Below are 27962 nucleotides of genomic sequence, written 5' to 3'. Positions count from 1 at the left end.
GCTGAGCTATAGATACCAAAGAATTTCATGTTTAAGCCTACATGCACGAAAATGAACCTTCTAATTTCTTTCTAAGCAATTGACACATTACAATTTTCCAAACATATATGTTTCCTTGCCAGATTAAAAACAAAAATTTTAAAGGTTTTTTTTTGTAAGTCTTTTATTTTTGTTTATTTCCAGGGGGAGGGGTGCTGCCATGGAAAGAAATCACAAGCCATACAACAGTTCATTGCTGAAAATAGCACAATCCTCTGGTAAAAATTTGAGGAAAAATTAATAAACAGTAATTTCCCTCATAGCAAATACGAACATAGCTACACGGCATCTTATAAATAGACTGCATGTGGATAAAAATAAATGCAACTTTCACACAGAGAAAATCCTTGTTCCTTCCCTCAATAACAGAGCAAAATGAAATGCCTGATGCAAAATGTGAACATACAATGTAGCCTGCATAATACAGGCTTACATGATTTGTACAGCTTCATGTACGACTACAAGTCATTCATTATTTCATGTGTATGGAAAAGTAGTCCATTTTATCATACTATGAAACAATTAAAAAAAATGAAAGTTCAATATCATATGTCACTCTTCAATAGCAATTTATTGTGAAATTGTATGTGAAGAAAAGAGCCCCTCCCCCCAAAAAAACATTTAAGGCACACTCACACGATCCCTCCATGTCGATCCCAGCCATAGTCAATAGCTATAGTGCTTCAGTTGCAAAACAGCAATTCTCTATGAAAATAGTTTGTCAAACATCAAACCAACAGGCTTCTTTTGATAACAGAGGCATTTTCAGGTCTCAAGCTCACAGGGAAATGGCCACTTTTGATCTAATTCAGACACAGAATGACACAATTTTGTTGAGCAGAAATTCTGCTTGCAGCAGCGCAGAGCCTCGAAGGGTTCCTTCCCTTGGTAAATACATTATTCATTAACTTTCCACAGGAACCGCCCACAGCTCTTGCATATTCATGAGTAGTTCAAGGCACTACCCATTTGAGGGCTTGACAACATGGGTGCAGGGGCATTCAAGTATTTTGATTGGAGGATCATTCTCCTGCTTTGCATATGACCCTGTAACCTTGCTGATCAGCTGTCTACACACATGCTGCTCTGTGTGTATATTTATATAGTGTAACTGGGGATCAGCATGTTATTGTAATGCAGTACAGTGCTGTCTCTGCATAGCAATAGTTGCTGAACATACAAGAAGCACTGCCACATATACAATATTGATCAATTATATCATATAGGCCTTTAGTACATGTAGCTCAACATGTATACAGGATACGATAAGCCTCCCTACTGGTATGCCTATTTGTCTATTGCCAACTCACCCACTCTTCACATGGTCTACCTTCATTTGGTCTAATGCCATTCTGTCCATCAACAATTTGTACAACCATTTGGTCCAATCATCACTTAGTCTAATCACCAGTTCATCTAACACCATTTCGTCTCATAAGCAGTTGGTCTAGGGTCCATTTTATTTTCATTCACTAGTCCAATTTGACCGAATGGCTATTGGACCAACTGGTTAATAGACGAAATGGTGAGTGGATGAAATGGCAATCAGACCATGTGGATAATGGAAGAACTGATGGAAGACCGCATGATAGGAGATGAGTTGGCAATTGGACTGATTGGCATTCGACCAACTGAAAATAAACCTCGCTACCTGTCTGACTTTATCCTTTGTTGGTTACCAAACGTTTATCATAATACAGGTCAAAAATTGTCTTCCTATAGAGGAGAAGCAAGCATGTACATGTATACAGTATATATTAATACTGAACTGAACAGCAAGATCTCTAATGTAACACTAAACCGGCAAAAATCAAACCTGCCCTCCCCTCTGAAAAAATAGGAAGATAAAAGTACATGTATGATGTCCCAAAGGAATATTCAGACTGACTCAATCACAAAATACAAGAACTTGGTCAGGCCTCAAAATTTCTTATAGTATACCAGTAGTGCCTATTAACATGTATTTTCTGCATTCATACTGACCCCAAAAAGACCCTTTTCAGGGCCTTTTTGGCAATTACATGTACAAGCATGCAGAGTATGTTCTGATAAGGGTTCAAACTTGCTGCTCAGCAGCCCACGCCCAATCCCTCCCTGAGCTGAGATAGTTCAAATAACTTGCTTTCTAACTATCTGCGACTTTGGAAAAATCCCTGCGAACATTCTTATAACTTTGACGAAACCTTCGAGAATATGTAGGCCTATTTTGCTTTGACTTCGGCAAAAATCCCTGGTATTTTCAAACTTTGAGTCAGTCTGAATACGCCTAAAAGTTTCTATGAAAATAAAATACATATTAACTCAGATCATCAATGAATTTTCGTTACTTTTAATTTTGTTGGATATGGCACCTAATCAATTGTGCACTCAAGAAACACATTGTAAAAGCAAAACAATTTTAATTCGACACTTTTAAGCCTCTATGCATTGGAGATGTAGAAAACATGTAGTACATGTAGGCCTAAATATGTAATGTACATGCACAAGATGTATAGTGCACAATATTATGGAAGCAGGAGACCGTCAAAAACACGGATATACGTCGTGTCGTAATTCAATTTACTACACGACGTAAATAATTACGTAGTGTGGCAATTCGAATTACTACACGACGTAAATAATTACGTAGTGTAGTAATTCGAATTACTACACGACGTAATTCCGAATTACTGCCCAACGATTTAATGTCATGACGTTAAATGAATTAGTGTCGCTACATCAAATAATTAAGGTCGTGTAGTAATTCGAATTACTACACGACGTAAATAATTACGTAGTGTAGTAATTCCAATTACTACACTACCTAAATAATTACGTCGTGTAGTAAATAATTACTACACGACGTAATTCCGAATTACTGCTCAACGATTTAACGTCATGACGTTAAATGAATTAGTGTAGTGACGTTAAATCAACCAATGAGACCGTTCGTTATATGAGCGCAATGCGAAGAGCTGAGACTACAGAGTATTGTACAGGAACGTACCGGCAGGAAGTTAGTTGGATGTTCGACATTTGATATTCAAACTGTGAAGTTGGTTTGATATTCAGGTTCGATATTCAAACGCCTGTGAAGCTGGACCAATATTGCCACGGACCCGATCCGCATAGTACTGCCCCCCCCAAAAAAAAAAAATGTTCTACAACCGAGAACAATAGGAAATGATAAAAGGAAAGAAAGGAAAGAAAGATGAAAGATACGTTATTTTATGCATACCATGTCAAAATCAATCTCAAAGTTAAAGGTGTTTTTTTTTCTCGCTGGCTCGAGACTTATTACGAAGCAAATTTTTGCTGCATGCGCCATTGTGTGCCCCCTCTTTTTGTTCTTATCACGCATTGAGCTTCGCCCTAATGCTCGGGGCACAATCATAAAACATCCTGTTCATACAATGATATGACCCCTCCGTTCTCCCTTCTCTTTCTCTCCCGTTCCCCCTCCTTTTCTTTCCAATCTCCCCCTTTCGCTTCTCTCTCTCCTATTATGTATTCTCTCTTTCCTTGTTTTTTTTTACTCTATCCACTGGCGGCACCAAGAGATTAGTCAGGAACGTGGTTCCCCATGCTTGAAATATTCCGTTTTGTTAATTTTAGCCCCCCGTTAATGTGCATGCGCCGGGTAACCGAGTAAAGTTCTACAAGTTAGGGTAGGTGGTTACCCCGTATAGACCGTCGGGATATTCCTGGGGGCCCCTTGGAAAAAAAATAAACAAAATGCGATAAATAGCCCTTTATTCCTTTAATTTTGTTAATTTGAGCCCCCTAAATGTGCATGCACCGGGTCAAGTGTTTATATGGTTGCCCGAGTCGAGTTCTACAAGTTAAGATACGTGTTACCCCGGCTAGGCCGTCGGGGTATCCCTGGGGGCCCCTCGAAAAAAAAAAAAAAATTTCTTGCCCTTTTATTCACTGACATTTGTCCCCTAAATGTCCTCGTACTTGGGCACGCCAGTGTTGTTATGGTTGCCCGAGACGTGCTGCACCTGTAAAACCCCTTAGCTTTCAAAACCCCTGAATATATTTGAATATCGAATGTGTGTCCAGCTTCACAGGCGTTTGAATATCGAACCTGAATATCAAAACAACTTCACAGTTAGAATATCAAATGTCGAACATCACACTAACTTCCTGCCGGTACGTTCCTGTACAATACTCTGTAGTCTCAGCTCTTCGCATTGCGCTCATATAACGAACGGTCTCATTGGTTGATTTAACGTCATGACGTTAAATCGTTGAGCAGTAATTCGGAATTACGTCGTGTAGTAATTATTTACTACACGACGTAATTATCTAGGTAGTGTAGTAATTGGAATTACTACACTACGTAATTATTTACGTCGTGTAGTAATAAACGAATTACTACACGACCTTAATTATTTGATGTAGCGACACTAATTCATTTAACGTCATGACATTAAATCGTTGGGCAGTAATTCGGAATTACGTTGTGTAGTAATTCGAATTACTACACTACGTAATTATTTACGTCGTGTAGTAATTCGAATTGCTACACTACGTTATTATTTACGTCGTGTAGCAAATTGAATTACGACACGACGTATATCCGTGTTTTTGACGGTCTCCTGCTTCCATACAATATGCTACATGTACATACATGTATGGGTAATTTCATCAGTAATAGCCAAGATAAAGGTAGGCATAGGTTGCAGCTACAATGTTGGCCCCATATGTCTTTGCTGTCATGCTACATGTACATGTATGTTAGCGATACATGGTCGGATCATGGAATAGCTCCATGGTCTGTAATAGCTCTCTGGTCGCATGCAATGAGACTATGCATGTACAGTGAGAAGCAACCATCGCCTATTGGCTGTACCCTTGTCTTGCTTTTGTCATTTTTCTTATAATTTATGGAAATCAAGTGGCAATTCTATGCATGAAAACTCTGGACAGCATCATGTACACCTGGCTGTACCAGTGATTGTTTTGCACCAACTGTTGTCTCACCATATCAGATGTAAATGTACTGCTCATAACCCTGCTTGGATGTACTAAAGTAGTCTCTGCCTACAGGTTACAGGCTACAATGAAGTGGCCATTATTGCTCTTGCAAAGAGTATTGTTGAAATAGGCATTTTTCGTACACACGCATGTACCTGCATTTGTAAAAGTACATGTATGCAAGTACGGTACATGTACATGTAGGCACAATTTCTTTTCTAAACAGTTGAAACTTGAAAGCATACATGTACCAGGGAGTTGGGAGGAGAACTCCCTGCATGTACAGCTCTTCATCCTGTTCACCACAGCGAATGCCTACATGTATTAATGTATCAATCTAATTTCACTTGATACTTCTTCAATTACATGTAATTAGACAATGTACATACAGTAACATGATGTAGGCCTAATGGATGTTCTTATCTGCATGTGAAATATTGTATAAAATGTTTGTGTAGGCCTATGAATGTGATGGGAAAACAGATCTTCGTAGATACCCTACATGTAGGTACACAAACACGTCCAAAATAAACAATGGAAATTTTGAAGATAATAGGAAAAGGAAATTGTTTAACACAATGAAAGTTCTTAAAAGACATTTTGATAAACATATGAATACTTCCCCAATATTTGGATCAGGCTACTAACAGGTACAGGTACAGAGTACTGATATGCCTACTTTTTCCACTTGTTTTGTTGCTTCTGGTCATTGAAACTACATGTACATGTAATTTCAATATCGATTTCCAAATCTTGTTACCAGATACATGTATGTGCGATGCACATAAACAGTATTCAGGCCCATAGTTGTGATATCATTTTTCACTACCTCACTCTGAACTTCCAATATTCTGATTTCTAATATAGAGATACAATTTTTTTTGCACCAGAACAAGTTGAAAGTCACTCCATTTTCAAGAGCTTTCTACCCTAATTACAATGATGGTATGTTTATTATTCTTTTCTGACTCCATGAAAATTGTTTGCATGCTGCTATTGCATGCAAATTGTTCTGCGATGTTTGTACCCATTGAATTGATCAGGCACAGGGACACTCTAATGATTGACTGTAAAATACAAAACACTTTGTTTACCTCTTTGATATGGGATAACAGGTCTTTGGTCTTTATCATACACACACCCGAAGTAGTCTACATGCACAGACTCAAGAGATAATTTAATAAACAAAATGTTGAGCCCAAACGACCTGGAGGGGTACTAGTAATCAATTGTTTGTAAACATGAGGATTGCTTTAAAGGAGAATGAAACCATTGGAACAAGATAGCTTGTGTGAAAACAGAAAAATCAAAGAAACAGATCAACAAAAGTTTGAGAAAAATCGGACAAATAATGAGAAATTTATGAGCATTTGAATATTGCGATCACTATTGCTATGGAGAAAGCAAATTGGCAATGCGACAAAGATGTGTGATGTCACTTGTGAACAACTCTCCCCATTACCTTAGTATATATTTCACTTGAATTGCCTCTTTTATCACATATATCCATAGATCATGTGTTCTTTCTACATGAGGGCATGTAATACATATTTTTTAAGAATACATCATGGATAAAGAGTTTGTATCATCATAAGAACAAGCAAAAAGAGACATTTTGAGGGTATTTTATAGTCCACCAAAAGGAAAGTTGTTCATCAGTGACATCACACATCCTTGTCGCATTGCCAATCAATGGATCTCCATAGCATTAGTGATTGCAATATTCAAATGCTCATAACTTTCTCATTATTTGTCCGATTTTTCTCAAAGTTTCTTTATTCTTATTCTGTGATTTTTCTGTTTCTACACAAGCCTATTTGTTCCAAAGGTTTCATTCCCCTTTAGGCCCTGTTGGAGAGCATTGGACTGTGAATCATTATAACCTCACAGTCCAGATACTGAGACAGATTGAACCATGGAGGGAGGAAGAAACGGGCATCATGCAGGCTGCATGCTAGACTACTGAAGATCACCTACACAACCTTCGTGTCTGTTTATTCACTTGTTTATTGATCTCCCACTATGAATATTCATGTTGTAGGCCCTGAACCTTTCCTGATTATTGACATGGGGAGCAGGGAAATTTTAGTTGCGGATAACCAGAGTCAGTATGTACATGGACCTACTAGTCCATGATATGTAAGCCTCCTACATGTAGATCACCTCATTTCCACTATTTTGCCCTGGCAAACAGGGAACAGGGGAACAGTCTGAACATGGTATTAAGATCTCTGTACATGTAATGTACAGTGTAGGCTTGTGTAACAACAAGGTAAAGTGGATGTGATGAATGGTTACATGTATGCCAGGCATGTACATGTATGGAGATCTTACAGGTAACCAATGTTGCCTAGATATGTATAGATAGGCAAAGATTACAGGGACATAATTTTATGCAACATGTTTGGCATGTTGGAGGATTCAGTAATGTAACATACTGTACATGTATTTACCTGGTATGTATAATGCAGATTGCAATAAAAAAAAAGGAAGCTTGGCAGGCTACTCACTGGGGGAAGGGCGAATCAATAGGAATGAAGGACACAGGTCATAATCAGTCAATCCAAGGTTATTATGTGGCATGAAAGGAAGTCTAGAATGTCACAGTGCACTCCACTGAAAACAGAACATACCGGTACATGTAGGCCAACATGGAAGCCCAATTTCAAATTTGGAAGGCAAAGAAGAAATATAGTGTAAATGTGAAGCCATGTCTTTAATCACATATATATGGGAATTACAGTGACTTACATGTACCATGGTTGCGTTTATGCGACCTCAACCCAGAATCATGATTGGTATCACGATTTGAATCATGATTCAAAACAGCAACATGAATCACGATCCGACAGAATCAGCGTTTATACGACCATCTTTCTAACGCTGTTTCTCCCTGAATTCGGGCCGATCCAGTGCGCATCACAGTGCGCAGTTTGACCCAGGAAGTATAGGTCAACATTTTCGCGCGTGTTTCTAACTTCACGTCGGCTGCTAGATTTTTCCTACCACCGGAGCTAACGCGCGATCGTTTGTGCAAGTGCAACTCGGCTTCCGAAAAATAAATCTTTTACTTCCAGAATTCCGTGTATTGTACCTCGTATTGTTTTTGTTTACTTGTATTCAATCTTGTCGGTTCATAAAAAATGGTGTTCGGTAGCCGTAGTACTGGGCACGAATTCTGTTAATTTTGTCTCGACAGGCGGTGCCACATCTCCGTTGAAATCCCTCCCTTGCAAGCGCCGCTGAAAGGGACTCGGAGATCGTCTTATATTTCTGTGAATCCCGGTAAGGGATGCTTGTGCTTCAGGCTGAGCCCAAAGCACAAGCAGAGCCCTGAGTTCGTCGTCAGTCCAATTTGTGCCTTTGGAACTTGAAGACATGATTGATGAAAACAGTGAAATCAGGGTGACCAGACGTCCCGTATTTCCCGGGATTGTCCCGTATTTCAGAATATTGAACAAAATGTAGTTAATACATTTAAAAGTGACGAATTTTCATTAAATAACCAACAGCTGACGAAGCAGGGACAACAATTAAATCGATAACTGTAAACTTTTGCAAGTTCTGCGATGATTTCTTGCTAATACATTGCAAACGAACTGGCCTCCTGCCTGTGTGTGGCAGGCTACTAGCTAGGCATGGAGGATCGAAGCAAATCATTGGTGCAAACACCTCACATGATAAACAGTTTTTCCACCAAAATAATCACAAAATCGGCGGGAAATTCTTATAATTATACTATGGATTCTCAGTTTAATGATTTGGAGATGTAATCGGAGGAAAATGTTATTGACTTTTCATAGATCTAGTTGTTTCAGCTTTCGTTTTGAGTCTTGGTGTGCACGATGCCGCGATGTTTCATCTAATTTTTAAGTTTGACAATATGTTTCACTTTGAAATTTTATTCATTTCTAAAACATTTTATGTTTAAAATTTTAAAAATACATTTAAAAAAACACCAAATAAAGTTATGATTTTTATTAGATGATTGGATTTTTTGTTTACTTGAAGTTTGAACTTTTCCCTTTTCTTTATTTTATATATACCCTATCCTTTCTGCTTGCCCTTTTTTGTTCCATCTATCTTTATTTCCTATCTTTCTTTCCTCGACATTTTCTTTTCTCTCTCTCTCTCTCTCTGTTCATTTTTCTTTCTTTCCTTCTTTATCCAATATACTTTTTTATTTCCTTCATTCTTTCTTTCCTTATAATTACCTTGGCTTCCTTCTCTCTTCGTCTCCTGTATCTTTTCGTTCTTTCTCTCCTTCCATTATTTTCTATTTTTTCGTTCTCTTCCCCTTCCATTCTTTATTCCTTTCTTCATTTTTCCCTTCTTATTCTTTTCCCTTATTTTTATTTTCTTTCTTTTGTTTCTTTCTTTCAAAGAACGAAGGAAACATGTTTATTTCCTTCATTCTTTCTTTCCTCCTTTTTCTCACCTTTCCCCCTTTAATTGTCTCCTTTATTTTGCGAGACATTTATTAATCTTCCCTTCCTTCCTTTCTTTCTTTCTATATTCATTTCAAAGAATGACGGAAACCTTTTTTTATCTCTTTTATTATTTCTTTCATCCTTTTATTCTAACTTTCTGTTATTTTTTCTGTTTTCCTTTATTTTCTTTCCTTCCCAATCATCTCTTTTCTTTCTCTCCTTCATTCTTTCGTTCACCTTCCCTTCTAATTCTTTATATTTTTTTCAAAAGTCTTATAATTATACTATGGATTCTCAGAAGCCCACACTTTGTGTGGGCTGCTTTGTTGATCTTCGTTTGTCAATTGTCCCGTATTTCATTTTGTGAAATCTGGTCACCCTGAGTGAAATATACAAATGACGCTACAGTACAACCCCGGGGTACAATACACAGAATGATAATTCCTAAATGCACATGACAATTGGCATATACCGGTACTAGTACACTGGCAATCTGCTACACGAAAATTAACCTGCACGAAACACAGCGCGCGCCTTTGAGTCGAACCCGGAAGAAGCACGACACAATGACGTCATAGAATCATGATTCAAATCACGATATCGTTTATACGACCCTTTTCGTTCGTGATTCTACAGAAACGTCTTTCCAAACGCCCCTTTTTCCGTGTTTCATGTTTGTGATTTGAAAGACGTTTATTTCCACTTTCGACTAAACGCAATCGTGATTCTGCAGAATCGTGATTTGAATCATGATTCTAATCATGATTCTAGGGTAAAAAAGTGTCGAATAAACGCACCCTTACATGTACCATTGCTGATAATAGAGGCTAAATGTAATTACCAGTACTTAAAAACTGGTTTAACAACATGTAGGCCCTAGCTTGTACCCAACATTGTATACTTTTTGGCATTAACATGCTGCCTAAAGTGTTTTATAAAAAACAAACAACACAACAGACACATGAAGAAAAAAAATGATATGGACATCCATTTTACATGTTTAAAACTTTAAAAATCACAACTCACATAAGCCCTTTTTACACAGGATTTTCTTAACCCCGGACTATCGCTAACCCCGTACTATCCTTAACCCCGTACTATTTTTTTTCCTTTTCACACATGCCAAATTGTTATTGCTATCCCCGGATAAGGAATGCTTGCTTTTTACACACGAAACTCGCTAACCCCGGACTAGTGGTTTTTGTCGATCATTCGTAGTACAAGTGCTTCACTCGTACACTTTTTACACACGCTACAATTTCCTTAACCCCGTACTATAGGTAGGGCCAAATTGCCATTTAGCCCCACCTATAGTACGGGGTTAAGCTTAGCCCACTTCCGTTTTACACATGCGATCTTAACCCCGTACTATTGCTCTTAGCAACGCAATTGGTGGGATAACCCTGCTTTTTTGCAGGGCCAAATAATCCCATACTATAGGTGGGGTTAGCCCACTTTGCAAAAATGCTGTGTAAAACGAAAGTGGGCTAAGCTTAACCCCGTACTATAGGTGGGGCTAAATTGCCATTTAGCCCCACCAATAGTACGGGGTTAAGGAAATTTTAGCCTGTCTAAACAGGGTAATACAATGGTCAATGGTGCTCAAAAGTTACCGAATCCCACCAGAAAATGAACATTTAAAGTATTCAAGTTCTGCCATTGTGAAGTCAGGTGATGAAATATTACATTCAATACAGTTTGTTTATCTGGGCAGGGCTCACCGAACTTTGTAGTGTTGTTGTCTATGACACTGTTCTCATCATGCTTTCTAAAACTAGTTTACTGGAAACCGGTTCAGGAAACCAGTTTGGACGATCGCTTTGCTAGCATTCCCATTTGATCACACGAAAATGTTTTTCAAAATCATTTCACTTAAAGCGAATTTGTTACTACGGAAACACTCTCAGTGGGGTCACATGTTTCGCGTGAAATTCAAAACCACAACATAGGCATTCTACACCTGTTGTGTGAAGTACATGTAGCGTGCTCAAAATGTGCGAAGATTGCTTCCCAAAGAACAGTTGTGTCCTCATTTACGCTAAAAAAAACAGTTTAACAAGGCAAAGCGATCTTTAAAACTACATCGGGAGGTGGTTTTATGAACAGGTTTGGAATATCGCTTCCAAGATCGCTTCAACTATTCTCATTACATGTTAAACTAGTTTCCAGTACAAAACTAGTTTTACATGTAGGAAGGTAGTGAGAACGGTGTCTACATGTATATTCCACACTAAGCACGAAGGAGTGCATTTTGGGGTTTACTAACTTATAAACACAACTGTATCAGGCCTATAATGTATACATTAGGTCTACAGGGCCAGTGAATTTCAAAGTTTGACAAATTTGTAGTCTGATGTGACCAATAGAAATGATTTTGTCAGGGCCCACAATATACATGTATGTATTCAGTTATTTCAATATTTTTCTCTATATTTTGGATAATTGAATTATCAAATTTCCATTTCGGCCATTAAAGGGGAAGTTCACCCTGAAGAAAACTTTCTTGTAAAAATAGCAGAAAAAATAGTAAAAAATATTGGTGAAGGATTGAGGAAAATCCGTTAAAGAGTAAGAAAGTTATTAGAGTTCAAAGTTTTGGATTTGTGACGTCATAAACGAGCAGCTGTCCCATGTGTTATGAAATATAAAATGCATAAATTTAAAATTTTGTATGGTTCCTGATGACTTAAAATTGTTTTATTTTCATGATCGGGTGTGAAACGATTTGTCTATTGATATACAAAGTTACAGTGAAAACCATTTTCAATTTTCTGAGAAAATGACATTTCATTGATTTTTTACCATTCGCTATGTAGGAATGCTGCTCGCATATGATGTCACAAATCAAATAATTGAAATTCTAATAACTTTTTAATTATTTGATGAATTTTTCTCAAACCTTCGGCAATATTTTTCATTAATTTTTCTGCTATTTTTACAATAAACTTTTTGTCAGGGTGAACTTCCCCTTTAAAGGTGATATTAGGTTGACTACATGTACATTCCTGTAGGATCAATGGGAAAAATTATTGAGCTACATGTAAGACACATTGTAGGAAAATATACAGTGTACCCCACATTTCTCTCAATTAATGTCTTTAATATGAAAGAAAAAAAATTAATGTGATTAAAATGAATTATCGTATCGTTCCCCCCCCTTCAGTGTGTTCCAGTTCAAAACATGCTCATTGCTAATGTTATTACAGATTAAATCATAGAGCTATTAAAGCCTGTGTATAGCTTTGGTAAAGGGTCAATAATGTGATTGATAATCGAATATCATCTAATATGACAGTCTTACTGAAGCGTAGAGACCGTTAGATATTTTTCCAACTGCACTTCTCTGAGAAAATTTTAAATATTCAAATCTTTGATATATAGCGCCCTCTCTCCGCGATGCTTGTTTTAAATTTAAAAAATGGGCATTCAAGCACTTATCTTATAAATTTAGTGATTAGATATCCAAAAGTTACAGACAAAGAACATATCTTGAAAGTTTCAGCCCATTCCATGATTAGGAATAGGATTTAATTGAAAGACAAAAACACACAGATATTTTAAATTGATCGGGTGACCCGATCAAGTTAAATTTCCATGTAAAATCGCAAAATTTATCCTGTAAAACACATTTTCATTTCATATCCTCCACATCATAACTGTTATAGGGCATATCCATTCATACTAGCTAGCAATGAATTGGAATAGTGATAGGTGCATTTTGGTGGATTTACCAAAACTATACACAAGCTTTAACAGTTTAACAGCTCGATGGATTAAACCACTACATCTGGGGCCTGTTGCATAAAACTTTTTTACCTGAGAAAACTCTGGTAAAAACTGAAAACTAAGGTTAATCTGATTTCTGCCATTGACTTAAACACAGGGCAAAAACTCCGGTAAAAACAACCTGAGTTTTCTCAGGTAAAAGGTTTTATGCAACGGGTCCCTGACCTGCATTCAGCGTCGGCCTAAACTGCATACTGGGAGTGGTTTTTACCTGTGCATCCATTTGTGTTGTTATGTCCCCAACCACATTGTACAAGAAAAAGAACTGATTCAAATACTTCATCGTGCAGTCACAATGATTCATATTTACCTGCCAAATTAGTTTTTCAATAAGGGATATGAACAATATTAGAGATAAACCAACATGGCACAAAAATAAAAAGTCTGGAATACAGTAGCCAATTTTTTCGAAAAAGGCCCATACATTTGAACATTTCAGAGTTGTAGAAATCACAATAATAGAATATAGGGGCCTGTTTCTCGAAACCATAATAACTTCTTGACTAAATCAGAGATAGTGACATTCGTGTACATGTCCCATACCTGTTTCATGAAGCCCTCTTTGCCAAGTTCCAAGACATCAACCTGACTAATAAGGTATTTATGACATCCTGACCTTGTCATAACATTAGTGTCATCATGTGGGAAAACTATGAAACTTGCAAAGTGTCCCCAAAATTTGAAATTAAAACCTTACAACATAATATGCCATAAAAAGTTCAAATTACATTGCAAACAAAGTGGGCTACATGTAGATCATTCAATATTGTTATGTGCACACAGAAGTTTGAGAAAACTGATTGATAAAATGCCACAAAACCATTGATTTGGAAATATGTGTGTAAAAGTACCATCAACAGCTACTTTTATACATGTACATACATGTATCCCTAAAAAATGAAATGTTAAATCAATTGAAAGGTTGGAAAAGTGACAACCTTTTCCAAATGTCATATCCACTGTTTCAAGCTAAATCGAACAACTTAAGTGTTGAATCGAACCATGGTTGTAAATGCTACATTTAGATATGGCTGTAAATCGAGTGTGGAATTTGTTAAATCAATATATTTTGGTGTCTACAGATTTAAATCATTCTTGTTGTACTATTTTGATTGTTTGGAGTCATATAAAGCTTATAATTACCATGTTTTACTAAAAATACCTCCACGGTTTACTGTGATCTACATGTAGGAAAATGTAATATGTCAGGGGTACCTATCTCAACATCCACATAGTCATGGAATTATAGTTCTAATGCTCTAGACTCTAAGTAGGCCTATGTATGGTGCATATTGGGCCACTTCTAAATTTCATTATTCTTATATACATGTATTTCCAAATTCATCATGACAATTGCAATTTTTACAATTGTTTTACTTTTTTGCAATTTTGTAACTAAGGCTATGTCTCGTCTGGTCTTTCTGCCGATAGTATCGATATCAAGTTAGTTTGTTAGTTAAGAAGTCTTTTGTGAAGCGGGTTTAGTATTAAGATTGAAGCTACAATGGATCTCTGTGATTGGGAGATACATGTACATGTATATGATTAGATGTACATGATGTACATGATTTTAGAAAAAGGCCCTAGGCCTACCTCATAATGTTGCAAGTGCCTACAGCTCAAAAGCACTTTAAAATCACTTTCATTTTGAAAAAATAAAACATCAATTATGAATGTACATCATGCAAGAAGGCACACTCAAACTGCACAATCCAAAGAATAGATTTTTAAAAATTTATAAATTGGCATGGTGAGAGAAGCAAGGGGGAGGGGGCTTGGCAAAATGCATTAAAAAAACTAGAAGATAAAGGTACATGTATATGATCTCTCAACTGGCTTTCTACAGGAAACTGTCAACAGAACAGAGTTGTAGTTTTCCAAAGGCTGTAAAGGAAACCTGTGAAAAAGCCAAAGCCATAGTAAAGCTCTATCGCCTGTACAGGTATGGCCCGAATTGAAAAAGGTGGTTTTTAAAACCATCAGTTGAACCCATGTTTTATGCAGATTTCCTGTATAAATTATGCATATTTACCACGTACATTAAAAAATGTCCAATGCTCATCAGTGCAGGTTTTTATCAGAGTGCCAAATTGACGCTTGTTTCCATGGTTAAGATTAAGTATGCAATTTTATTCATCAGTCCACTGTTTTAAGAGTGTTGTGGACTCATTTCATTAATTCAAAACAGCATCTAATAAGGTACTTACAGTACATGTAGTGACGTGCAGTGGCTCAAACTGCCTTCCAACTGACGCATAATATCGCAAAAAATTAAATTTGGCAATACTATGCGCCACCTAGCACCAGTCGGGAGGCAGTTTGAGCCACTGCATGCCACTAGGCACGTTTCCGATACTAGGCACCACAGCTGCTTTGCATTGGCATGAACTGCATCAACTGGGTACCAACTGGCACCGCCCATTGGATTCCGAGCATTAAATTACTTCATTGATTACCTGACATAACATGACTTTGAATATGTGCAGACTTTGCATGGTCATTGACTCTTGAATCCAATCAGATTTCCATCATGATAATAAATGTATCATGCATCTACATGTATGTTCAATGCAATTATCTTCATTCATGTTGATATTTTTGTTCTTGCTGTTCTCTGTAAGTCAGGGAGCACCTTTGCTTGACAAGCAAATTAAAGCTTTTTGAGGTGCAAACCATAAATCATGTTCACATGTTGGAACAACAAATAGATCTTACTGCACAATTTAAGTTCTTGTGAGAACAAAACTGAAACAAATGGATTCCTGCCTCCAGCAAGCGTGGTCCAAGGCCAAGAAATGATCTCTTCCCTTATAACAAATGGGAAAAAGTAAAAGTTAAATTTTCCTTTTACGGTTTTACCATATTAATTTTAGAAAGTGGAGGGGCAATGACTGTTTGATTGAAAATAGAAAAGGAAATTATACATGTACCTGTTGACAAATGGAAATTCCTACTTTGAATGATAGGCCTACATGTCCTTCTTTTATTGCTGGTGTGGTTGGGTTTATAATTATCAGGCCTACATATTTAAACTCGCTTTCCACTTCAAGGTCATGTTATTGTAGATGAGCATATTTATTTTCTGGTTTTGATCTGTCACATGACAGAAAATTAAAGGAATACCTTTAAAATGTTTTATCACAATGAGTCATTCCCATTACAAAAACAGAGATGTAGAAGTATGTATGAGTCACAAGGTAAATTCCTTCATGACTGAAACATGAAAGAGTACACTATGAATGTATAATGAAGGCCTCTATCAAATAATCTCAGACTCGTCTAGTTTTCAAAATTTAGTGTGTACAAGAAAGATCGAGGAGCGGTACTAGTAATCCCACAAACATTGAAGTGGGCAAGTTGACTCCCTAAATTTGTGACACATTTTGCATGAATGCTCATATTGAATTATATGTGGAATCCCATTCCTACTCTGCCACCCATATGCACAAAGTTTGTTGGGTTTTTTCAGAAAAAATAAATAACAAGAGTGTCGCTATAAAGGCGAGCACATAATACGCCCGCCTGTAACGCGGAAAATGGAGTTATTGGTCAAGCAAGAAAACTAGTATCAAAAGTGGAAGGTGGCAACTTCACCTTTGACTTTCTGACCTCAAAATCAATTGCTGGGATCTATGCTAGTGTACCATACACATATTAGCCTAGGTTAAGTTCAACTAAAGTTATCGCATTAACAAGGACTTCAGAAGGGTAAGATGGAAACATGTCACTGTGATCTTGACCTTTGTCCTTTTGACCTCAAATTCAATAGGCTTCCTGGGATCCATGCTAGTATGTACGTACACCAAATTATATGAGCCTAGAATAACTTAAACTGAAGTTATCGCATTTACAAGGACTTACATGTAAGAAGGGTAAGATGAAAACATGTCACTGTGATCTTGACCTTTGACCTCAAAATTGATAGGCTTTCTGGGATCCATGCTAGTATCATACACACCAAATTATATGGGCCTAGATTAATAAGCTGAAGAAATCGCATACAAGGACTTAAGAAGGGTAAGATGAAAATATGTCACTGTGACCTTGACCTTTGGACCTCAAAATCAAGTCTAGGCTTCCTGTGATTTTCGAAGGAAGAGTGACCTTGGCTCGTAATCCGAGATCACGCACCCGTGTTAATCATAAATGCGCATGTGTGAAATGTGGTGTCAAGAGAACTGCTTCCGCTCAATACTGTTCTAGTGCTCGGCTAGCTGCAAGTAATTGCATTTCCCACGTTATGTGCGGGCGTGCCTTACATAACCATGCCGATGACCTAGCCCATTCTTCCCCCGGTGCGCATCTTCCGGACACCGGGGGATTTATGAACGGTCGATCGTAAAGAGATTTCTCTCCCCCTTCCCCCAGGTGACAGGGAACAGTCTGAATGGCCTGTAAGTCATACACAACAAATCATATGAGCCTAGGTTACATGTTAGTCAAATTGAAGTTATCGCGTTTACAAGGAAAAGTTAACAGACGGACAGATAGACACAAGATCAGGCAAATAATAATATAGGGTATTAATTTTATATTGCACACATATCCACCTTGCTAGGTGCTCAAGGCGCTCCTACATGTATATTACCTACAAAAACATTAATATTATCTGAATCAATTTTAATTACAATCAATATTTATTACAAAAAATAATTCCATCAACAGGTGCTTCCACACCAAAAATGGTAGAAAATATGACTGGACACAATTTATTGATATTTATGTATTGTAGGTTCCTACCAAATTGGTAATCAAATTTTTCAAACAGCCATACGTACAAGTAACTTTCTCTTTCCTTGCCCTATTTCTTTCAAACTTGTACCGTATTACCATAGTATTTTGGGTTTGTTTTTCTCATTTAACACATAAATCATTACATTCAGTTCATATTCTCTTTCCAGCAGGTGAAAAAATGATTCTCTTTTAAATTTTACAGGACTACTTTCACAACATACAGTTTGTAATCTGCAACATTGGATAAGCTTTCGCATTGCAGTGAATAGGGATTTTTTGAGGATCTTTTTAAATTTCCCAGGGCTAATTTAAGCATTGACATAAATTAGGCCCAAGGACTATGTATGTCATTTTCACTTTTTTAATACCCGTTCAATAAGTTGCTGTGGATCAGTGCGGATGAAAAAGTTTGCAGACTTTGAAGTTTGAACCATGATTTACAGCTTTTAAATCCCAACTCAGCTGTTGGTAAGACTAATGTCAGCATGGTTGAAGTGAGTTTGGTTCCCCCATTTACAATTTTAGTACAAAGAGTCCTGATCAGAGCAACACTGCTGAACATCCATTATTCACTAATGACTGACCCACCACTACACATGTGGCTGAGATATTTGTCTGCAACAATTCTTTTATCTCTCCATTTTTTTTTTCAAAAGGAGTAAATTTATTATATTTTCCCAAGGAAATAGAAAAAAATAATAATCAGGAGCAAAAATAATGTAAAGTCTATCTACATGTATACGTTATATAGTCAAGTATTGTACACGTACATGTATTACCGGAAAATCAATTTTGTACAGTAAGACTTCTGCAGTTCAATCTCACGGAGCAATAAATAGAACAAGATTGCAAAATCAAGGTGAAAAAATCAAACTTTAACCTTATTTATAGCTTGATTTATTTTCGGACAGAAAAAATGTACATGTAGCCCTGATTTGCCGAATTTCAATCTCGTCCACACGGGTTTCGATCGAATGTTGAGGTGGTGTGGTGTATAAATTGTGGGTGATCGTCGATGGCTAGTTCTCAAGGTACCCATGCACAAGGTTTATTAGATCCGTCGACAATCGACAGCGCATCAATAGAACTTGATGAGCATCACGATAAGAACAAGCATAGTACTATTGGAAAGTGCCATGGGGCATGGAACATATGCAGTAAAAGGAAAAAAGTTTAATTAGTTAGCAAACACAAATTTATAATAAAATGCTAATAAAAACTTAGAATTTACTCATGATGTGATATAAGAAAAAATCACACCAATTCTTTCTTGCATCATTATACATGTATAGTCAAGAATATCTTTACCCACTCGGAATCATGATGTAATTTCTCACGCACAATTTTTTTTCTTGGAGGGTTATGCAGCAAGTGCGATGCAAAGAAAACGGTTCATAAAATAAAATAATTTTATCATATTCATAATTTTCATATTATTTGGAATAGCAAGTGCAATTTTTTTTATTGTATTTCCTCTAACAAGTTAGGCCCTAGATGAAAGCACTGAAATAAAGATGTTCGGCAAAAGAATACTCTACAAATGGCAAATGCTATGGATGGTGAAAGTCAAAAGTGACATGAATTTTTGGCAGATGGGTTTGTTCTTGGGAATCTTGGGTCTTCATTAACATTTGTAACTTATGTTTATAGATGTTAATGGCCCAGGGCCAGGCCCTAGGCCTAGCCTGTTGTGGCATGATAACATGGCATTACCTTTTTTAAGTGCCAATATTAAATTTCTGATGCAATATATTTCTTATCCAGCCAGCAGTGCAGCCGGAATAGCAGTATCGTACTTGAGCTGCCAAAATACACAGTAGGCCTAGACCAGGCGCACGGTGTGCACTGTTGAGCAACACACAACTTCACAATCACAAGACAGAATTTCTATTCACAGCAATGACAGCAACAATACACCTATTCGGGAGGAGCGGCCAGCTCGCCAGCTGCAAGCGGGCTCTTTCCTCAATAGAAATGGTATGAAAATATAAACACTTCCACGGCCGCGGCCGCGCAAACTTACCAACTGACGACTTCATGTTTTCTCACTCATCTCACTTGTTTCTGCCAAATTAGTAGAATTTGGGGGTTTCATGAGGTGAACGTCCGATTTTCCAAAACTGATCTTCTTCTAGAAATGTTTATAATCTAATTTCTCACCGAAAGAAACAAATTTATGCTATTTCGCATTTCGGCTAGTCGCAGCCGTTCGAGATCGAGTTGAGTCAACGATAATCTGATCGACGATATGTTGTGGTCATGTGACCATCAGCTGGAATTGATTGACAGACAGTCATGAATATTCATTAGTTTGAAGTTAAAACGGTTCAGAGATGTCACGATTTCCTGAGAACTTTTACTGAAAGTTGATAGCTCTATGGTTAGACTCACTGTTTCTGTTTCAACAAAGGCAAATTGTAACGGAATGGGAAAGCAAGTTAGCCGGAAGTTAGCAAGGCAACAATAGTCAAAACTGACTAGTTTGCCCATTCAAAATAACAACAATAACATATGTACTCCTTAAAATTCCATTTAGGGTCAGTTGAAATTTTATTATTGCAATACGAAGCCTATACATACATGTACTATTTACTTACACATTCGTCTTAAATATATTGACTTAACAGTACGATTGAAATGCCCCCTTTTCATGCAGGTCACTGATAATTTTTTTTTAAATCGCATTCCAATAGAATGTTTAACAACATATTTTATTTTATCAATTTGACTTAATTTTAGAATACGCCATTATAAACAAAATGTTTGTTTTGTTGGTTTCTTTGATAAAATTCATTTATGTGTTTAAAAATGATACAAAATAAAATATAGAATACACATTTCCATATATGATCATTTTTTTTAAATACAAGGGAAAATGGAACTTTTTGTTTTAAATAAAACAACACAGATTGTGAACGTAGAAGACTGACACAATGAGCGGGATGCTGATGGGGATCTATCCCTAATATTTCTGTGTTGGGGGGAGGCATGAGCGTCACTCCGAACTTGAGCTGGAGGGGGGGGGAGGGGGCACAACGCATCGTCGGCTTTTCAGCTACTTTAAACTTATACCTATTTATCAGTTGCGTAATGATCCAATAATTTGAGGGCGACAGCCATGGGGTATAGTGTGAAAATCTCTCTAAAAAAAACTGTGAGTGAACAAAATTCACAGAGAAACATACTTGAAAAGATACAGAAACGTTTTGTAAGAATGATGTGTAAAGACTGGGAAACGAGTTATATTATTTTATTAAATGAACTTGGTATGATTACATTGTAAATCAAACGTAGATACCACAGACTAGTTAGTAAATGGTATGTTAGACCATGGACCTATTACGAGACTGGAAGCAACAGGTATACTTGTGCATCTAGAATTGGAAGAACAGATCATAATTTGAAGATGTATGTTCCTTTAGCAAGAACCGATTACTACAAGAATTCTTTCCCAAAATCATGGATGAATGGAACAAACTCCCTAGTGCCATAGTTAATATAAAAAGTCTCGAATCTTTTAAAAATGCCCTAATGAAACACCTCATCAACCAAACTTGATTGAGGTGACGAACCAAGTGTTTGCTTTCTCCCATTTCCTGTCTCTTTTCTCTATTAAAGGGGAAGTTCACCCTGAAGAAAACTTTGTTGTAAAAATAGCAGAAAAAAATAGTAAAAAATATTGGTGAAGGTTTGAGGAAAATCCGTTAAAGAGTAAGAAAGTTATTAGAGTTCAAAGTTTTGGATTTGTGACGTCATGAACGAGCAGCTGCCCCATTTGTTTTGTCATATAAAATGCATGAATTTCAAATTTTGTATGGTTCCTGATGATTTAATTTTGTTTTCTATTCATGATCGCGTGTAAAATGATTTGTCGATTGATATACAAAAGGTACAGTGAAAACCATTTTCAATTTTCTGAGAAAATTACATTTCATTGATTTTTTTACCATTCACTATGTAGGAATGCTGCTCGCATATGATGTCACAAATCAAATCATTGAAATTCTAATAACTTTTTAATTATTTGAAAAAAAAATTCTAAAACCTTCGGCAATCATTTTCATTATTTTTTTCTGCTATTTTTACAATAAAATTTTTGTCAGGGTGAACTTCCCCTTTAAGGGTTAAGACATGAACAAATATTGGTGTGGGACTCTTTTCATTCATTCATTCATTCATTCAGTGCTTTTAATGTTTTATTATATTATGTATTTTACTTATGTAAATATCTATGTAATACTAATTTCAGTTGCATGGTCTTCCGGGGAGCAACCCTGTACGGGTTGCGTATCTAACTTTTGTTGTCTCCCCGAGATATGTTTTTATATGTATATAAATTATACTTGTCTACATAAATTCATTTCAATTCAAAGAGAGCGAGTAAAAGTTTTGAAATTTTTAATGACATAAATCTACTTTTGTGATAGATTTTGACACAATCGTTATAAAATGTCATATTTCACCCGTTTTCATTTCCTTTGCTTTCTCTCTCTCTCTCTTATTTCAAAAATTAGGGGGAGGGTCCATGCCTCCCAAATGAACGCTAGTGATTGCTATAACCACATCTCCCGATATTCAATTTCTGAATAATATATATATATATAGGTCCTATATATAATATACAACAAAAAAGTAAGTCCCCCCTAAAACAAACATCCATAATTTCCGAACCAATGGGAGTTATTAATATATTTTTACATGAGCGTGTAGGTAATTTTACAAGCTACCCTTTGAGTCAGGGCGTAACTACGGGGGGGGGGGGTATGGCGGGGCACGTGCCCCCCCCCATCGGCTGACCAAAAAAAAATGGGGAAAAGGAGAAAAGAGGGAGAAAGGAAGAGGAACGTAGTGGGAAAGAAAAAATGTTATTCATTATAATGGTATATATAAATTATAATCAAGTTATGTTATATTACATAGGAAACATTTTTATCATAACTTTATGAAACATAATTTGCTCAGGGCCTATGTTGTCATTGTTCCTGGTGCTCGCATTGTCTGTTTAAAGAGATATATAAACCTGTTGTACGAAAAACTCCCGTTTCAAGTCAATATACACCAAATATATTATTGTTTTATGTAGTGACATACGCTTCTTTTCTTTCTTAATATGAAACATTTCCTGTCCGTGATACGTTCGCATCAGTGGAGTGGTGAGATAATTCCTAAAATCAGTCTTTAGAATGCCCGCTTCAGGTCTGAATTATCTAAATTTTCAGCTCGCGCTTCGCACTCGCAATATTTTATTAGTGAGATGCGTATAGTAATCATGATTAAAATGACTTCAAAAAGTGCTTCATGTCTTCAGATGTAATTCTAACAAAATCAGCAAGCGCTTGGCACTCGCATTAGATGATTATGGTGAGATATGTATACTGTTAAGGGATTCCTAAAATATAGTCCTTCAGATCTCCCTGCTTGGGGTCAATATATGTAAAACTTTCGGCTCGCGCTTCGCGCTAGCATTGTTAAGCTAATCAAGTACGTATCATGATTACAAAATCGATTATAATGTCCCTTTTTAGGTCTGAATATCAAAATTTTTCAGCTCGCGCTTCGCGCTCGCATTATTTGATTGCTGAGATGCGTATTTTCATTCATGATTACAATGACTATAGGCCTAAGTGCTTCCTTAAAATGTCTCTATTAGGTCAGCATACCCGACAACTGAGCGCGCTCACTAAGTGACTCAAAATTTTTGCTGGTAACAAAAACCGTCCATGAAACAAACCCTCATTTCACTTTTGTTAAAATTTTGACTTCCTCTCTCATTGACATTGTGTATTAACCCCTTATTCAATATGGTGGAACTTTTTTCAAGGCTGTCTTTAGCAATGTCATTTGGCAGTAATGTTTATCAACCTATGGGTAGAATTTTATGCAAATATGAAATCGATTTGTTTATTTATGAGTGAGCACGCATCAAAGTGGGGGAAAGGGGGCATTTTTCAATGTCACAGACTCATTTTGGAGGCTAATAAAGAGAATAATGGGGGTAAGTTCGGCTGTTACCTTTGTCATCCACCAATTTTGTCACCACGCACTTTATGAACTTTTTGCATAGGTGAGGGAGCACACTCGAAAACCAATACTCTTTTTAATGCATAAATTCTTTCTTTCCCTAACTCTTCTTACTGCATGAATGTAATATTTTCCTTAATTGGGTTGCCTTTATCATCCACCAATTTTGTCACCACGCACTTTATGAATTTTTTACACTTTCATAGTTGAGGGAGCACACTCGAAAACTAATACTCTTTTTTTCAGTAATGCATAAATTCTTTCTTTTCCTAACTCTTCTTACTGTATATATGTAATATTTTCCTAACAATTTCTCAGGATCAGTAGAATTTATGGACAAATCAGTGGAGCCAGAATTTGAAAGTGGAGAGGGGCCAATAAATTGAGGGAGGGGAGTCACAAACCTTTTTCCAATTTCAACATGTTTTAACAAGTTACAGAAGATACTACCATAAATACCTACAAATGTATGATACATCACAAAAAAATGTGCTCACTCAACCATGAACATACCCTATCAAAATTTTGTGTGGAGTGGCTAATTGATATATAGTAAACAGCATTAACACCATGAAATTCACCAAAAACAACTTTTGCCCTACTATGTCTTTACACAATCTGAAAAACGACTCTTGTGACTTTCAAAAATGGTCATTTTTAATTCAATCTTTGATTACTCATGCATGACCCAACCGATCAATCTCATTTTCCTCCAGGAGTTGCTTAATGAGTGTAAAAACCACCTACGAAATATTATATCTCAAAATTATTCCGTTCGAAAGTTAAAGCAGTTATTAAAGTTATTGATATTTAGTCCTGAAAAATGAACATTAAAAAACCCTTTTAAGAATACATAAAAAAGATAGGTATCTCGTTAAATCGACCTAATACGAGGGGGGAGCGCGAGCCTATTCTATTCCAATATCATTTCAAGATTGAATATTCTAAGCACCTTTTGTTATTATAGCATGATGCTTATCTATTCAATTAATACGAGCGCGAAGCGCGAGCTTAAATTCTTGATATTTATAGCTGAAATCTGGACAGTTTAGGGAGAAGTAACCAGGAAAATAATGCAAGCACGAGGGGTGAGCTGAAAATCATGATATACCGGATGATATACTTACCTGAAAGGGAAAAAATTGTAACAATTCATGAAAAAGATACGCATCTCATCGGCGTAATGCGAGTGTGAAGAGTGAGCTGATTTTTTTTTATATAGCCTCGCCTAAAGAGGTACATTTTAATGATTGTAAAAAACTAATGAAGAGGATTTGTATTTCCAAATGCAAATCAGCGTGTGATGAAAAGCTTTGACACTGAAACCAGAAAAATATGTATTTAAGAACCGTTTGTATAAGAATTAATAGAGAGTGACGTATCAAAATGCAAACCCACGGCTAGAGATAAGTTATATGATATATGCGTTTGAATAAAGAATATTTTAAGGGCGGTTTGTTGGAATCCTTGAAGAGAAGAACCAAAGTTGGCACGAATATTCATCCGTGCATTGGTAAATACATGCAAGCTTCATTTTTCTTAACGTACTGGGAACTGCATTACCATAAAATAGAATGTAGGACGGGAGTAGCATTTTCTTTATTTGCGCCCCTCCCCTTTTTGTGCCCCATACAAGTGGTGTCCGGGGCACGTGCCCCCGTAGATACGCCATAGTCTTGTAGAAATAAAGCTAACATAAACTTCGATGATAAGGACTAACCCCACCTCCCGTTTTAATACAGGTGTAAAGCTCGACTTGTGGACCCCCCTTAAAAGCTTACAACCAAAATCAAAACTTTTTCTCGCAGCTCTTTATAAATGTTGCCCTTTACGCCACTGACTCCCAAAACCTAAAATATAAACAAATAAATCCCACACAAAATCTGCGTCAATCATCCCTTCATGAACAACGATCGACATGGCCTCAAGTTATGAAAAACCTTCATAATTTTTTTCTTACTCTGAAAGATTGCCAAAGGATTAGCCAGATTAAGCAACAAGTAAGACATGCAAGTAATATTAATTCCTTCCATATCCGATTGGTAAAAATTGAAGCGTGTAATTAGTTTTGATTTGCCCATCAAACAAAATATAACAGCATGATGCCGTTTTCACTAGTTACAGCATTTTACACGATCATAATGATTTTTATATTACCTTTATCACTATTAATATCATGATTACATTAGTATAGTAGTAGTGGTAGAAGTATCATTATCTGATCAAGCTTTCGCCAATTAAGGACCAATGTCTCCATTTTTCCCTGATTGACCGCAAAAAGTCGATAAAAAAATGTTTGGAGGGGTAGAGCCTAAAGGCACGAGCATGCAAGTCTATCAACAGGGAAATCCGACACTACAGAATAGTTTGTGCAGAATTTACTTGAAAGGTGATATTTAAAGCCTCATTATTTAAGAGAATAGCTCACTCTAGAGAAGAAAGAAGTAGAAGAGGAAGGAGAAAAATAAGTAGAAGAAAAAAGATTCAGAACAAGATGGAGGAGCAGAATAAGAATAGGAGTAGGGGGAAGTAATTTTTTGTCACGAGTTCTTGTATTTTAGAGTATTTCGATAAGGGGGGGGGGGGTACCTTCCTCCCCCTTCAGATCCCCCGACAATACTTAACAGCTTAAGGAACCTTTGCTTCATTTGCTAAATCATGGATACCATTCAAAATCTCATCATCCGTTCACTAAGAAATTACCACGTTTCCACCATACATTATGGTCACGCATTCTATGATCACATCACAGCAACAGTAATCACATTCGCTAATATCTCTCATTCATATCTCGCTTTGGCCTTATGGCCTATACCGAGTTGTATCATGAAATTGTCATCTAAATCTGTAATTAAACTATGGTTTGTCAAATGGGATAACATGGTCAAGCGCAAACCATTATTGAAGTAATCAAACCAACATATATTGCAAAAGAAAAATATATGCAAAAAGTTTCTTCATCACCAGTGTATGATATCCCAAAAGAACATAACAGGACATTGCACACTATTATCTGATGCATTTGGCAATCCATAATTTGAGCAGACTCACTAAATTTAGTAAACCTCAAGGTGACAATGGGTTTCAAGTCTAGACTAGAATTTTAGACCACACCTCTCAGGAATGCTGGCTTCGAAATATTTCTTCCATAGATGTGGCAATTATAATGCTCCAATTAAGTCACTAAACTTCATATTTTTGTATTTTCATTCTCTTCCCATGTCAAAACTCATTTTTACAACTAAAGGCTAACTAAACCACGACTATCAGAATACCATCCTATGCATTTTAAATTAGAACGACCACACTTGAATCAAGTTGCTTTTAATAAAAGCAGAATCAAAAGAGAAACAGATTAAAAATAGCAGTTATTGGTTTTCACTAACAAAAATTGTCAAATGCAATCAGTTCCCATACATCAATATACTCTCTTACAAAATGATTTAATTTTTGTAATTGTACCAGATAATCAAATTCACGATTTCATATTTCATGGGAAAAAATCAATCAAATCATGATGAACCATTTAAACTTCGATATATGAGATTTACAAGATGGAGCTGCTTGCAAAAAACAAAACTAATCATTCCAAAATAAAAAAAAAACAAATTTTCATGAAATTCCACCAAATCTGCAATATACTGTTTTTCTCTTTTTATTTCCTACTTAAGACAACTTGGCACCAGTGAGGATTTTCCATTGTAAGGACACATGTTCATGTAGATAAAACATATGTTAGTTCCAACAGAGATGTTACAACATAATGCAAATACAGAAAATCACAAGAGATAAATATTCTCATATTCAGAGCCACCCTACGTAATATAGCTTAACCCTGAAAAGGCCCTTTTTTTTGGGGGGGGGGGTTGTCAAATCACCCCCCCAGTTTATAAACACAACCTGATTAAGGTTTAGCATTCAAAATCAATTACTTAATTGCTCTTCCAAGCTAGAAAGGGGTTTGTAATGCAACCACCTTTTCACTTTAAA

The 27962-nt window shown here is 36.5% G+C and overlaps 1 protein-coding gene across 2 annotated transcripts in view; it reads right to left on the bottom strand.

The window, feature by feature from the left end:
* Positions 1 to 20197, bottom strand: part of LOC121411273 (protein FAM214A-like) — a 48118-nt gene extending 27921 nt beyond the window's left edge. Inside the window, exon 1 of one of the 2 annotated variants that reach the window (XM_041603900.1) lies at positions 19975 to 20197. In XM_041603900.1, the coding sequence (XP_041459834.1) occupies positions 19975 to 19990 (16 nt within the window). In that variant the 5' untranslated portion in view covers positions 19991 to 20197. Of the gene's footprint in view, positions 1 to 675; positions 907 to 19974 lie in introns of those variants that run through there. The other variant, XM_041603899.1, reaches the window with a different exon arrangement.
* Positions 20198 to 27962: the final 7765 nt, after the last annotated feature.

Source organism: Lytechinus variegatus, chromosome 3, assembly GCF_018143015.1.
Source record: "Lytechinus variegatus isolate NC3 chromosome 3, Lvar_3.0, whole genome shotgun sequence".
NCBI classification, from domain to species: Eukaryota; Metazoa; Echinodermata; class Echinoidea; order Temnopleuroida; family Toxopneustidae; genus Lytechinus; species Lytechinus variegatus.
The sequence above is the reverse complement of the archived record's forward strand: the minus strand, read 5'-3'. Positions and strand labels throughout refer to the sequence as shown.